The sequence below is a fragment of the Zingiber officinale genome, chromosome 8B (genome assembly GCF_018446385.1).
Source record: "Zingiber officinale cultivar Zhangliang chromosome 8B, Zo_v1.1, whole genome shotgun sequence".
Lineage (NCBI taxonomy): Eukaryota > Viridiplantae > Streptophyta > Magnoliopsida > Zingiberales > Zingiberaceae > Zingiber > Zingiber officinale.
Window position 1 is genome coordinate 6,760,793 of NC_056001.1, and position 12,179 is coordinate 6,772,971.

The 12,179-nt window shown below is 45.0% G+C and overlaps 1 protein-coding gene across 1 annotated transcript; it reads right to left on the reverse strand.

The window, feature by feature from the left end:
• Positions 1–8,791: 8,791 nt before the first annotated feature.
• Positions 8,792–10,746, reverse strand: LOC122017681 (alpha-L-fucosidase 1-like). The gene is made up of 3 exons (XM_042575348.1): positions 9,974–10,746; positions 9,655–9,894; positions 8,792–9,574 (listed from the first exon to the last, which is right to left on the reverse strand). The coding sequence occupies exons 1-3, from the start codon at positions 10,501–10,503 to the stop codon at positions 8,887–8,889; spliced, it is 1,458 nt and encodes a 485-aa protein (XP_042431282.1). The 5' UTR covers positions 10,504–10,746; the 3' UTR covers positions 8,792–8,886.
• Positions 10,747–12,179: the final 1,433 nt, after the last annotated feature.

Sequence of the window (12,179 nt, forward strand, 5' to 3'; positions counted from 1 at the left end):
TGGACCTTTTTTTTTCCCGCCCCGGGCCTCCTCTGTAGAAGGACCGGAGCTGCCTCTTCTCCTCTATTGTGCATCTTTTGTTCGGCGAAGTATCCGTAATAGTAGTCGTATACCTCTCAGCTCGCCGTGACCACTAGTACGTAGTGTGTATCGCGGTTAATCCTGGGAAATAGACGATCCGAGAAAATCTCAAATCATAGCTGGAGGTGGGGCGAGTCTATTTCAAGAAAACTACGTCCATCGCAGGCCTCGGTCCACTCGTCGCTAGACCGCACTACCCGATCGACCGCACTACCCGCTCGGCCGCACTACACTCTCAGCTACTCTACCAGGTCGGCCGCTCTTCTTGATCAGCTGCTCTGCTATGCTATTATGCTCGATCGGGTACTCTGTCCGCTCAACCGCTCTGTCTGCTCGACCACTATGCAATCTGCATTCAGTACTTGACAGAAACTATTCTCCGTTAGTAATACGAAATTATCAGCTCTGAATTAAATTTAATTTAGTATAATTTAAATTCAACTAATTTTTTAAAATCGTCAGCAGATTGTCCGCATTGTCTGACACTTAGTAACTTCTGTCGATGAACAACATTACAAATTTAGAGCAGAACAGAAGCTATAATTTTACATTCACATATCATTTCTTTTAGTGCTCTGCAAATTTGCATCCTTTTCAGTGACTCAATTGTTGTTTCCGGTAAATTCCGGAGTATGCAAACTGATCGTCGAGGCTAGTGTTCGACACTATCTCCGTAAACGATATTGCTCCGCTACGGTGCTTAACGGATTGTTGCAATTCGTTCCCAAGATACAACGACGACAATCGTCTCAGAATCGTAGCACTCCGACTTCCGAGACCAGCGAACCTTCTCGTAGGCTTCTTGGACTCTTGAATGCACAAGATGAGTGAGTGAATACTTGAGGAAGAGAAGATTAAGTTGAGTGATTTGATTCCAATCTGGAGGGTTCTATTTATACAGAAGGAAGAGGCTTTAGGGAGGGGTGTGACCTTTGGGTGGATTAATCTGGGCCGTCCGGACTGAAGAGTTATAACCCTTCACATAGCCCCTTTAATCTCATCCATCAGATCTAAGAGTTGTGACCCTCAGATCTATCAGCCATCGGATCTGGATCCATTGATCCGATGCTTCAGATCATGTCTCATCCCAAGCCGTCAGATCGTGACTCATTGTGATCCAACGCTCTAGATCGCATCACAAGCGATCCACCATACTTCTTTGATCAACGTTGATCAACGGCTGCCATCCGTTGTAGGCACTGCAATGTCACCTGGAGCATAAATTTAAGCTCCTCAATGCTCCTCGCGACGGTGCAAAGTGCGCCTACAAAGCGCCCATTGCGCCCATTGCGCACGTGCGCACGTGCGCACGTGCGCACGTGGCGGGTGGCGGGCTCACAGGTGCGAGCACCTGCTCGCCCCTGAGCAGAGAGTACCTGGTACTTTTCTGAGTTAACTCCAATAACTCAACATCATTAATAAGTAAGGAATGCACATCGGAAATTTCCGATGTGGGACTATTCTCCCTTGCATTTCCTTAATGAATAACCAACGTTATTTTGGGCCGACTTTGAACATTAATTTCTCATTCACCCTTAATCGGTTTTGAGCAAATTAATAGTCTAAATCTATCTACGCGAAACGTAGATTTCAATTTTGAAGTCAATTACGACTTTCAACAATTGATGGCTTCCGATTTTTCCTCCTCACAATCGTATTGGTCTATTTAGGGCCCAATATCCAACAATCCCCCACATGAATGGAAATTAATGTAATGCGTGTATGCATGCTGACACTTTACAAGAGTCCAATCGATAAGTCACTGCATCGGGAGAGGTAGCTTGTGGCTTTGAACCTTCCGTAGTGGAATGCTATCGAGTATACTAGGCTGCGCAGTGAACGTGATGTCTTGAACTGCTCAGCTGTTTGTGTATACTAAGACAATAACACCCACACAGAGACCTATCTCACCTACTTTAGGTTCTCATGGTTGGTTCCGTTTTGACCATGGACACCATCTTGGATTCATGAGTGTTTCATTGAAGCGGCTGTCTTCACACTCACATGGTGACACTTCTATCAAGAGTATCCTACCATACTCCACCTTATAAGGTATAGAAGTCACTAAAAGCATACTTAACCTCACTACATGAGGTAGGACAGCACAAATTCATCCTAGGATTGGGATAGAGATAAACTATCTCCTGTCTGAACCACAACTTTGAAACTTTGTTGTCCCATTGAACCAAGATCTTGGGATCTCCAGTCAACAAGGTTGGGTTTTCCACTTCAGTCGTTTTCAGTTGTAGATTTTTTAATCCCATTCCTCTTGATGAGCAGTATACTTGATCTCGACTCAACCCTTTCGTAAGAGGATCTGCCAAATTATCTTTGGACTTAACATAGTCGATTGCAATCACTCCATTCGAGATCAACTGCCTAATGGTATTATGTCTACGACGTATATGTCTTGATTTCCCATTATACATACTACTCTGTGCCCTTCCAATCGCCGATTGACTATCACAGTGGATCAGTACGGCAGGTATCTTCCAAGAAGTTCCGCAGCCATTTAGCTTCCTCAGCTGCTTTGTCTAGTGCTATAAACTCGGATTCCATAGTTGACCGAGCAATGCACGTCTGCTTAGTGGATTTCCAAGATACTGCTCCCCCACCGATCATGAATACATATCCACAAGTGGATTTGGAGTCTTTTGTATCTGATATCCAATTAGCATCACAATATCCCTCCAACACAGCGGGATATTTTCCATAATGTAATCCATAGTTCATAGTATATTTCAAATATCTAAGAACTCGCATCAATGCCTTCGAATGGGCGTCGTTTGGATTACTGGTGAAACGACTCAGCTTGTTGACCGTACAGGCAATATCCGGACGTGTGCAGTTTGTAAGATACATCAAACTGCCTATTATCCGAGAGTATTCCAACTGCGATATGGTCTCACCATGGTTTTTCGCTAAGTGTTGACTTAGATCCATAGGTGTTTTTACTGTAAAAGATCGTACGCATTGAATCTTTTCAATACTGATTCTACATAATGGGATTGTGTTAGAACTATCCCCTCTGATGTCCTGAGAATTTTAATTCCCAATATAACATCTGCTTGACCCATATCTTTCATATCGAAATTTTTGGTCAACATTTTCTTTGTAGTCATGATTACATCATGATTACTGCCCATTATTAGCATGTCGTCTACGTACAGACAGACGATTATATAGCCTTTAGGTGTGTCTTTGACATAAATGCATTTGTCACATTCATTTATTCTGAATTCGTTTGACAGCATTACTTTGTCAAATTTTTCGTGCCATTGTTTAGGCGCTTGCTTAAGTCCGTATAACGACTTAACAAGTCGACACACCTTTTTCTCATTTCTTGGAGCTATGAACCCTTCGGGTTGCTCCATATAAATTTCTTCTTCCAACTCACCATTTAAGAACGCAGTCTTAACATCCATTTGATGTATTTCAAGGTTATACAGTGCTGCAATGGCTATTAGCACTCGTATGGACGTAATCCTTGTCACCGGTGAGTAGGTGTCGAAGTAATTAAGGCCTTCCTCTTGCTTGTACCCTTTGGCTACAAGTCTGGCCTTATACTTGTCAATTGATCCATCAGCTTTATACTTGCGTTTTAGTATCCACTTACAACCTAATGGTTTATTACCGAAGGAAGGTCTACTAATTCCCAAGTATGATTATTCATGATAGACTCAATCTCACTATTGACCTTCTTTCCACATTGAGCATCGGGACTAGAGAAGCCTCACTTAATGTTCTTGGTTCCATTTCGACATGAAAGTCATGTAATCGCCCGAACGATTTCTCAACTCTAGCCCGTTTGCTACGACGTGGCTCTTTGTTTTGATCGTCAATAGTTCTTTTATAACAACTAAGTTCAGAAACGACATTCTCGTTTGAACTTCCGTTGTTATCATTTTCAACATTTCCCTTCTTATTTGGGAATACGTTTTCAAAGAATATTGCATTCCGAGATTCTATGGTTGTTCCCACATGAATATCGGGAATGTCTGATTTGTGAACTAGGAAGCGATATGCACTACTATTATGGGCATATCCGACAAATACCGCATCGAGCGTTTTAGGTCCGATCTTTACTTGCTTTGGTTTAGGTACTTGACCTTTGCCAAGCACCCCCACACTTTCGGTATTTGTACGATGGCTCGCGGCCTTTCCATAGTTCATAAGGAGTTTTATCACTTTTCTTATGAGGGATTTTGTTGAGAATGTGATTTGCTGATAATATTGCTTCCCCACAAGTTTTGAGGTAAGCCTGAATTTATCAACAAGGCATTCATCATCTCTTTTAGTGTCCGATTTTTACGTTCGGCAACACCGTTCGATTGAGGTGAGTAAGGTGTTGTTTGATGAATAATGCCGATTCTGAACAAAATTCATTAAACGGTGCACCATATTCTCCACCTCTATCGCTACGAATTATTTTAATTCGTTTGTCAAGTTGATTTTCAACTTCTGTTTTATAAGTTCTAAATGCCTCTAGGGCTTCGTCTTTACTTCTTAAAAGAAAGACATAACAGAACTTTGTGCAGTCATCGATAAAAGTAATAAAATACTTTTTACCTCCTCTAGTTTGCACAAATTTCAAGTCGCATAGATCACTATGTATTAACTCTAGAGGAGTCGTTGACCTTTCCACCGAATGAAAAGGTAGTTTCGTCATTTTTGCTTCCACGCACACTTCGCATTTGTGTGTTCCGTCAACATTGACGTTTGGTAATAAATTTAATTTGACGAGACGTTTAAGAGTATTATTATGCACATGTCCGAGTCAATCATGCCACAAATTAAAACACTCAACAACATAGCTGGAAGCATTTATTTTATTACCATCAAAATTTCGGAGTACAGGCATTACAACCATTTTGAATAGACCCTTTTCTAGGTACCCCTTTCCTACGAAGATACCATTCTTCGTAAGTACAAAGTTGTCTGACTGGAACACTAGCCTAAATCCGACCTTGACCAATGCCGCTCCAGAAACTAGGTTCTTACTGATGTCGGGAACATGGAGTACATCAATGAGTGTTAGCTCCTTTCTGGACGTCATCTTCAGAACAACTTTTCCGAGTCCAACAATTGGCAACGTCGTGGAATTACCCATATAGAGCTTCCTGCCATTTATCGGAGTATACTTGGAGAACATCGCCTTATCGGAACAGATATGACGAGTTGCTCCAGTATCAATGAACCACTGCTTCGGGTTGGTATCCACCAAGTTGGCTTCAAATACAACCGCAGTGAGATCCAAGTCCTCAAGAGAGGTTGCGACGTGGTTCGCAGCATCCTTTGGCCCCTTGGTTGGCTTCTTCGGGCGTCTGCAGTCCTTGGACAGGTGTCCTGCCTTTCCACAGTTGTAGCAGGATCCCTTGAACTTCTTTGCTTGTGCCTTCTTCTTGAACTGTTTCGGCTTTTTAGCGTTCGGCTCGACCAGGTTGGACATATCGTCTATAGTCCGCTTGGTTCCTCTGCAGTCGGATAACTTTCGATTATCCTCCTCTATTCGTAGCCTCAGGATCAGGTCTTGCAGCCCTATCTCCTTTTGCTTGTGCTTTAGGTAATTCTTGAAATCCTTCCATGACGGAGGGAGCTTCTCAATTACCGCAGCAACTGCGAATGACTCGTTCAGCTTCATTCCTTCGGCGTCCAGATCATGCAGTATTAATTGCATATCTTGGACTTGAGATGAGACGCTCTTTGAGTCCACCATCTTGAAATCCAGAAACCGGCCGACGATGAATTTCTTCAGTCCGGCATTTTCGGTCTTGTATTTCTTCTCAAGCGATTCCCACAAAGATTTCGCTGTCTCCAATGAACAATACACGTTATACAACGTGTTGTCCAAGGCGTTGAGAATGTAGTTGCGACACAGAAAATCTCCGTGCGTCCACGTATCGCAAGCAGCCTTGCTACCGTCCGTAGCGACTGGCGGGTCTTCACGCAAAAACCGTACAAGGTTTAGCGTTGTTAAGTAGAACAGCATCTTCTGCTGCCATCTTTTGAAGTCGGCTCCGGTGAATTTCTCCGGCTTTTCTCCGTGCGGAATGGATGTCGGAACGGCGGTCGAGGACAAATGGAAACGTCCTTATGAAAGGTAACCTTACACGGAATACCTTCTGTTGTTTCCGGTAAATTCCGGAGTATGCAAACTGATCGTCGAGGCTAGTGTTCGACACTATCTCCGTAAACGATATTGCTCCGCTACGGTGCTTAACGGATTGTTGCAATTCGTTCCCAAGATACAACGACGACAATCGTCTCGGAATCGTAGCACTCCGACTTCCGAGACCAGCGAACCTTCTCGTAGGCTTCTTGGACTCTTGAATGCACAAGATGAGTGAGTGAATACTTGAGGAAGAGAAGATTAAGTTGAGTGATTTGATTCCAATCTGGAGGGTTCTATTTATACAGAAGGAAGAGGCTTTAGGGAGGGGTGTGACCTTTGGGTGGATTAATCTGGGCCGTCCGGACTGAAGAGTTATAACCCTTCACATAGCCCCTTTAATCTCATCCATCAGATCTAAGAGTTGTGACCCTCAGATCTATCAGCCATCGGATCTGGATCCATTGATCCGATGCTTCAGATCATGTCTCATCCCAAGCCGTCAGATCGTGACTCATTGTGATCCAACGCTCTAGATCGCATCACAAGCGATCCACCATACTTCTTTGATCAACGTTGATCAACGGCTGCCATCCGTTCGCCCAACCAACTGTCCAGTCATCTCCCTTTGCCCACGAGGATGCCACATAGGCACTGCCATGTCAGGTACTAGCCTGACACGTCACCCGAGTGCCATGTAGGCACTGCAATGTCACCTGGAGTGCGAAGTGCAAAGTGCAACGTGCACGGTGCAAAGTGCGCCTACAAAGCGCCCATTGCGCACGTGGCGGGTGGCGGGCTCACAGGTGCGAGCACCTGCTCGCCCCTGAGCAGAGAGTACCTGGTACTTTTCTGAGTTAACTCCAATAACTCAACATCATTAATAAGTAAGGAATGCACATCGGAAATTTCCGATGTGGGACTATTCTCCCTTGCATTTCCTTAATGAATAACCAACGTTATTTTGGGCCGACTTTGAACATTAATTTCTCATTCACCCTTAATCGGTTTTGAGCAAATTAATAGTCTAAATCTATCTACGCGAAACATAGATTTTAATTTTGAAGTCAATTACGACTTTCAACAATTGATGGCTTCCGATTTTTCCTCCTCACAATCGTATTGGTCCATTTAGGCCCCAATATCCAACATCAATTGCCACTGCTCCGAACACCCGGTCGATGGGACGATGAGCATTAGAAAAAGGAAGCTATTTCTATCTAGGCAAGGGAAGTGTCCCGGTGGTTGTTGGGCGGTGGCTTTCCGTTTGAATAATTGCAGTGCCTTTCACGTTATAATGCACCGTCGCAGCATCACGCCAGAGTTAGTTTCCATTACCCGAAAGGGATGAAGTTATTTTTTTTTTCAAAAAGAGAAAAGAAATGAAGGCTACGCTCCACGCCCACCGTTTCAAATGCACGTCTCTGTTGCGTGACAAATCTTTTTTTCCAGCTTCTCACAGTTGGGATGATCATGATACGGCTAATGAGATGAGACCGTTAGGTTCGACGTCAAAAAAAAAAAAATAATAATAAATAAATCAATTGATATGATTGTCAAAATTAAGAAGGGGTCAGTTCTCGAATCGTATTGATGCCCTGTTAAAATAAGTCCAATGTTATCATCAAGTGCTCTAGTCGATCGGAACAAAGGCCGATCGGATCAAAAGGTCGATCAGACACGCTAGACATATCGCTCAGCTGGACTAAACTCTGTATTCAAGTATAGGGGCCGAGTGCATAATAAACCTCGGCATTGAATCCCATTGGACATATTGTCTGAAAGGATTCTGAATCCCTAGCATAAACCCGATCAGTTGAACGACGGTCAGACCTTAGGGGCTCAGCTTCTCATTTCTCAAAATACAAGCTCTCAGTTTATGTCCGCCTGGCCCTATCACTAGTCGGACTTTTGGGGCCCAGCTCCTGCTCATGGGCATGACCCTCAGCTTACACCCACTCGGTCCTAATGCCGATTGGACATTTGAGCCAGTTCCCTACATGAGCATGACTCCTAATCTACAACTAGTTGGCCCAGAGCCAATCAGATTCTCTCTAGGAGATAATATTGTCAGAGAATTGTAACAATCTGTCAGAAAATATACTGTTACTCTGACATATATATGCAATGGAGTTTTCCTCTGCCTATAAGAAGACTATTTTACATACTCCACCACCCAACATACTCTGGCACCAGATATTTTCTATTGCCTTATTAATAGGGAGGTTAGAGAGGTGGTATAAAAAGAGATCTTCTCCGTTGGTCAAGTACGAGCATAAGGGCATACTCATCTGCATACTTGCGTATGGACACTATTATTCTACTGCTTGTCGTTTTCTCAAATTCGCTCTGCTACTGTTTTGACTTAAGTGTTTGAGTGTCTGCGCCAGAGACCTTTCCCTGGTTCTCGATCACTTGAATGTTCTCGTTGGCTTTGTCTATGGTATGTGCATGTCCGCATCTCTTGATTCCAAAATCACTTAGCGTCGTCTTCTTCTAACTCAAAATCTTCTCCTAATCAATATATAAACCACCTCAACGCCCGCCTTAATCAGTGTGCCATCTTTTCAGCTTTCAAATATAATTAAACAGGATGAAAGGTAGTGCTCAATTATAATCACATTGTCGAAGCTGGTCATCAAGCTTCGAATTTAAAGAGGAAGATAAGGGGAGTGTTTGTGCTTCAATGGTATGCTTTATACTTTATTAAATTCAACGCTGCATTTAGTAAAGCGATCGTAATGCAGGCCCATAGCTGTCAGCAGCGGAGGCCCACGCGACTTGGTGATCCGAATTTTCACCCGCGCCGCCGTCACCGCCTCCCTCAGCCGATGGAGCCGCTTGTACCCCACCGTCGTCCCCTTCGCCACCAGCTTCTTGTCCGCGTACACCTCGTGCTCCATGATTCTCTGTCCCAACGCTATCGCTTCCTGGACCCTCACCAAGTTGAAGCTCGTGTTGGCCTTCGGCAGCGCGAGCTCGATCCAGTGCCCGTGCTTCTGCTCGTCCCCGGCGGCAGCCCAGTAGGTCTTGTCGTCGCTGTCAAGCACGTTGGAGGCTGCAAATCCGCCGTCCCGACCGCCCCTCTCGCTGCTGGCTTTCGCCTTGCTTCCGGCTGCAAGGTCGGCCGAGAAGATACTAGTGATCGCCTTGCGGAAGTCCTTCAGCCGCTGCGTGTCGTCGCTAGAGACAAGCCCGGTGCGGTTCGGTGGTACGTTGAGCAGAAGAACGCAGTTACGCCCCACGGAATTATAGTAGATGTTCAAGAGCTGACTCACCGATTTGGCCGTCTGGTTCTTGTGCCAGAACCACCCTGGCCGGATTGACACGTCGCACTCCGGCGGCACCCAGTCCGTGCCGCGTGGATCGCCAGTGTTCAAGTAGCTGCTTCCGGTGATTCAAACAAGTGAGCTAATGCCACTAATAAGCTCGAATTGGAGGGGGCGAATAACGATTGTCTTCACCTTTCAAGACTCGCATCTCCAATCCTGAGCAAAGTGCGATTGACGATGGACCAGCAGGTGGCTCCGGCGGCTCCCATCTCGTCTCCCACCCAACGTACATCGGGCCCTGCATCGGAGAAGATATTGATAGAGCTCTGCAACTGCTTCACCGTTTCGAACCAGTTCTTGAAGTAGTAGTTCATCTTAGTCGCGTTTGCCCCCTTCGCGCCGTCGAACCATATCTCCGATATGCTCCCGTATCTGCATCGCCAAATCAATCATCCAATTAGAATTCCTTAGATCGACACTTATCTGAATTGTCACAGAGTTGCTGACGGACTTGGTGAGCAATTCATGGAGCTGGGCCATGTAAAACTCGTTGTACTCCACTTCCTGACCGTAGGTCTTCTCATGGCGATCCCACGGCGAGAGATACAGGCCGACGTCGATCCTCCTCGCACTGGCGGCGTTAACAAATTCCCGGACAACGTCTCCTTTGCCTCCCTTCCACGGGCTCTTTTCCACCGAGTGGTCAGTGTACCGCGACGGCCACAGGCAGAATCCGTCGTGGTGTTTGGCTGTGAGTATGACCAGCGAGGCACCGACGGCCTCCGCTGCGTCCATCCATTGCCCGGCGTTCAAATTGGCCGGGTCGAAGAGCGAGGGGCTCTCCTCCCCGGTGCCCCACTCGGAGTCGGTGAAGGTGTTCATGCCGAAGTGGAAGAACATGATGAGCTCGCGTCGGTGCCACTTGAGCTGCGATTCCGATGGAATGGGCAGCACCGGCAACGGAGGCGTTGCGAAATCGGAGAGGACGAAATGGCGGAGGTGAAGCACGGCCACGATCCAAAACCATGCGTTGCACCTCATTGCGGCCTCTGCTTCACAGTGTAACGATTCTAGCTTGGAATTTGAGGTAGAGAGGGCAACCTAGTGATGGAAAAGGCAAGATAGAAGAGGACTGAGGGAGGAAATCATAGCTGAGAAAGGGTGAAAAGGTTTGGGGTGGAAGCCTAGGGACGGATGGTACCGAGACGAGAACAGATAACGCGAAAGCGAGATCGTTCACGGGCTGGCAATTCACTGCATGTTAAACCAGGAACAGAGGCCAAGGAACACAAATAGAAATTTGGCCTTTTCTTTGGTGTCTGAACACTCAAAGAGCATGGCAAGGCTCAGCTCATGCAGTTTTGACAATTTGAGTTTTAATCTCCATGTAACTTTTCTTCTTTTTTCTAGCGATTTAATTTTTTTTATAAGTAAAATATATTAAAAAAATTATACATGTAGTAGATCTTTGAACGAGCATGTTTTGTTGGTCAAGAAATTAGGAAGAATTGATTTTAAGATCACGGAATCGTACTTATCAGATCTGCGGGTTTTGATCGAATCCTTCTCCATGATGAATGATCTTGTCTTGTATTTGTGCATGTAGATGGATACCCTCTTTTATAGTGTTATTATTTATTTGTGCACGAATCTCAAAACGATTATAAAAAAGGTCAGACTATAAAGGTACTTTGAAATATTTTTAAAATGCACCAACAATCTCTACGTTTGACAGGGTGGAAGCTTTTAATGTACAACTTGCATATGTAATATTCTCTGTCACCTATGACACAAAACACCAAAAAAAAGGAATATGAGGTCGTTGGGTTGAGGGGTCCTTAATATGCTTAGCTAGCGAACCGACCAAGTCCCTTCTGTAGTCCGATCGACTTTAGCTTACAATAGAATTAGGTCGGATTTGAAGAATGATATCAAGGACTCATCCTTTGCTCAGTCACTCTGGTCGAACCAAGTGTTTAGTTTGTCCGGGCGAACCATCGATATGATCGGCTAGATTACTTGCCCAAAATAGCTAACCATGCTATCCTTGACTGATGAAGAGGACCTAGCTCTGGATGGTACTGGCTTGGCTTTGCTTTAGAGTTTCATCAATACTAAGGGATTTGGGATCCGACCGACCTTGGCCTAGATGATCGATTGCATTGGCCCGAGTGCTGGCACCTCATTGACTTTGATCGCCATGTCAGCCGACCTCTTGGACTTTGATCCGACTCGGGGGCCCCACCTTATTCGTCGTATTGCAAAAGTCTCTCCTTCAAATCTAGTCAAAGGAGGCTGTAGGTCTGATTGACAAAACACTGGTGTTGTTTGTGTCCCTTGTCCTCCGATCAAATGCCCAATCTTTGTTCTGACGTCCAACACTAGCTGATGTTATACTTAGTTGTTGGTGCTTCCAGCGTCCCTTGTTTCCCGACCGGACACTCATTCTCTCTATTGTCGCTCGGCTCGAGCCGACATCACTCTGGTGCCTTGGAGATAGGGCATGTCATTTACTAATTAATACTTGATATAATGAGCACACCTTTTTATTATAAACTTGCTTATTATCTCTCATCCCTCATAAATGTCGTCTGTATCTTGTTACCAGACATCGCATGCTTGTGATGAGGAATATCTGATATGATAAGTGACTGTTGAGATTTGATGTGGCTGTTGAGAGTGCAAATTCAATGATCTAGATTAAACCTCTCTTCTTT

Coding starts and splice junctions, on each gene's coding strand:
- LOC122017681 (XM_042575348.1), bottom strand. CDS start 10,503: ATGAGGTGCAACGCATGGTTTTGGATCGTGGCCGTGCTTCACCTCCGC. Junction 9,895..9,973: donor CTCCATGAATTGCTCACCAA/GTCCGTCAGCAA, acceptor TTGGCGATGCAG/ATACGGGAGCATATCGGAGA. Junction 9,575..9,654: donor GGAGATGCGAGTCTTGAAAG/GTGAAGACAATC, acceptor CACCGGAAGCAG/CTACTTGAACACTGGCGATC.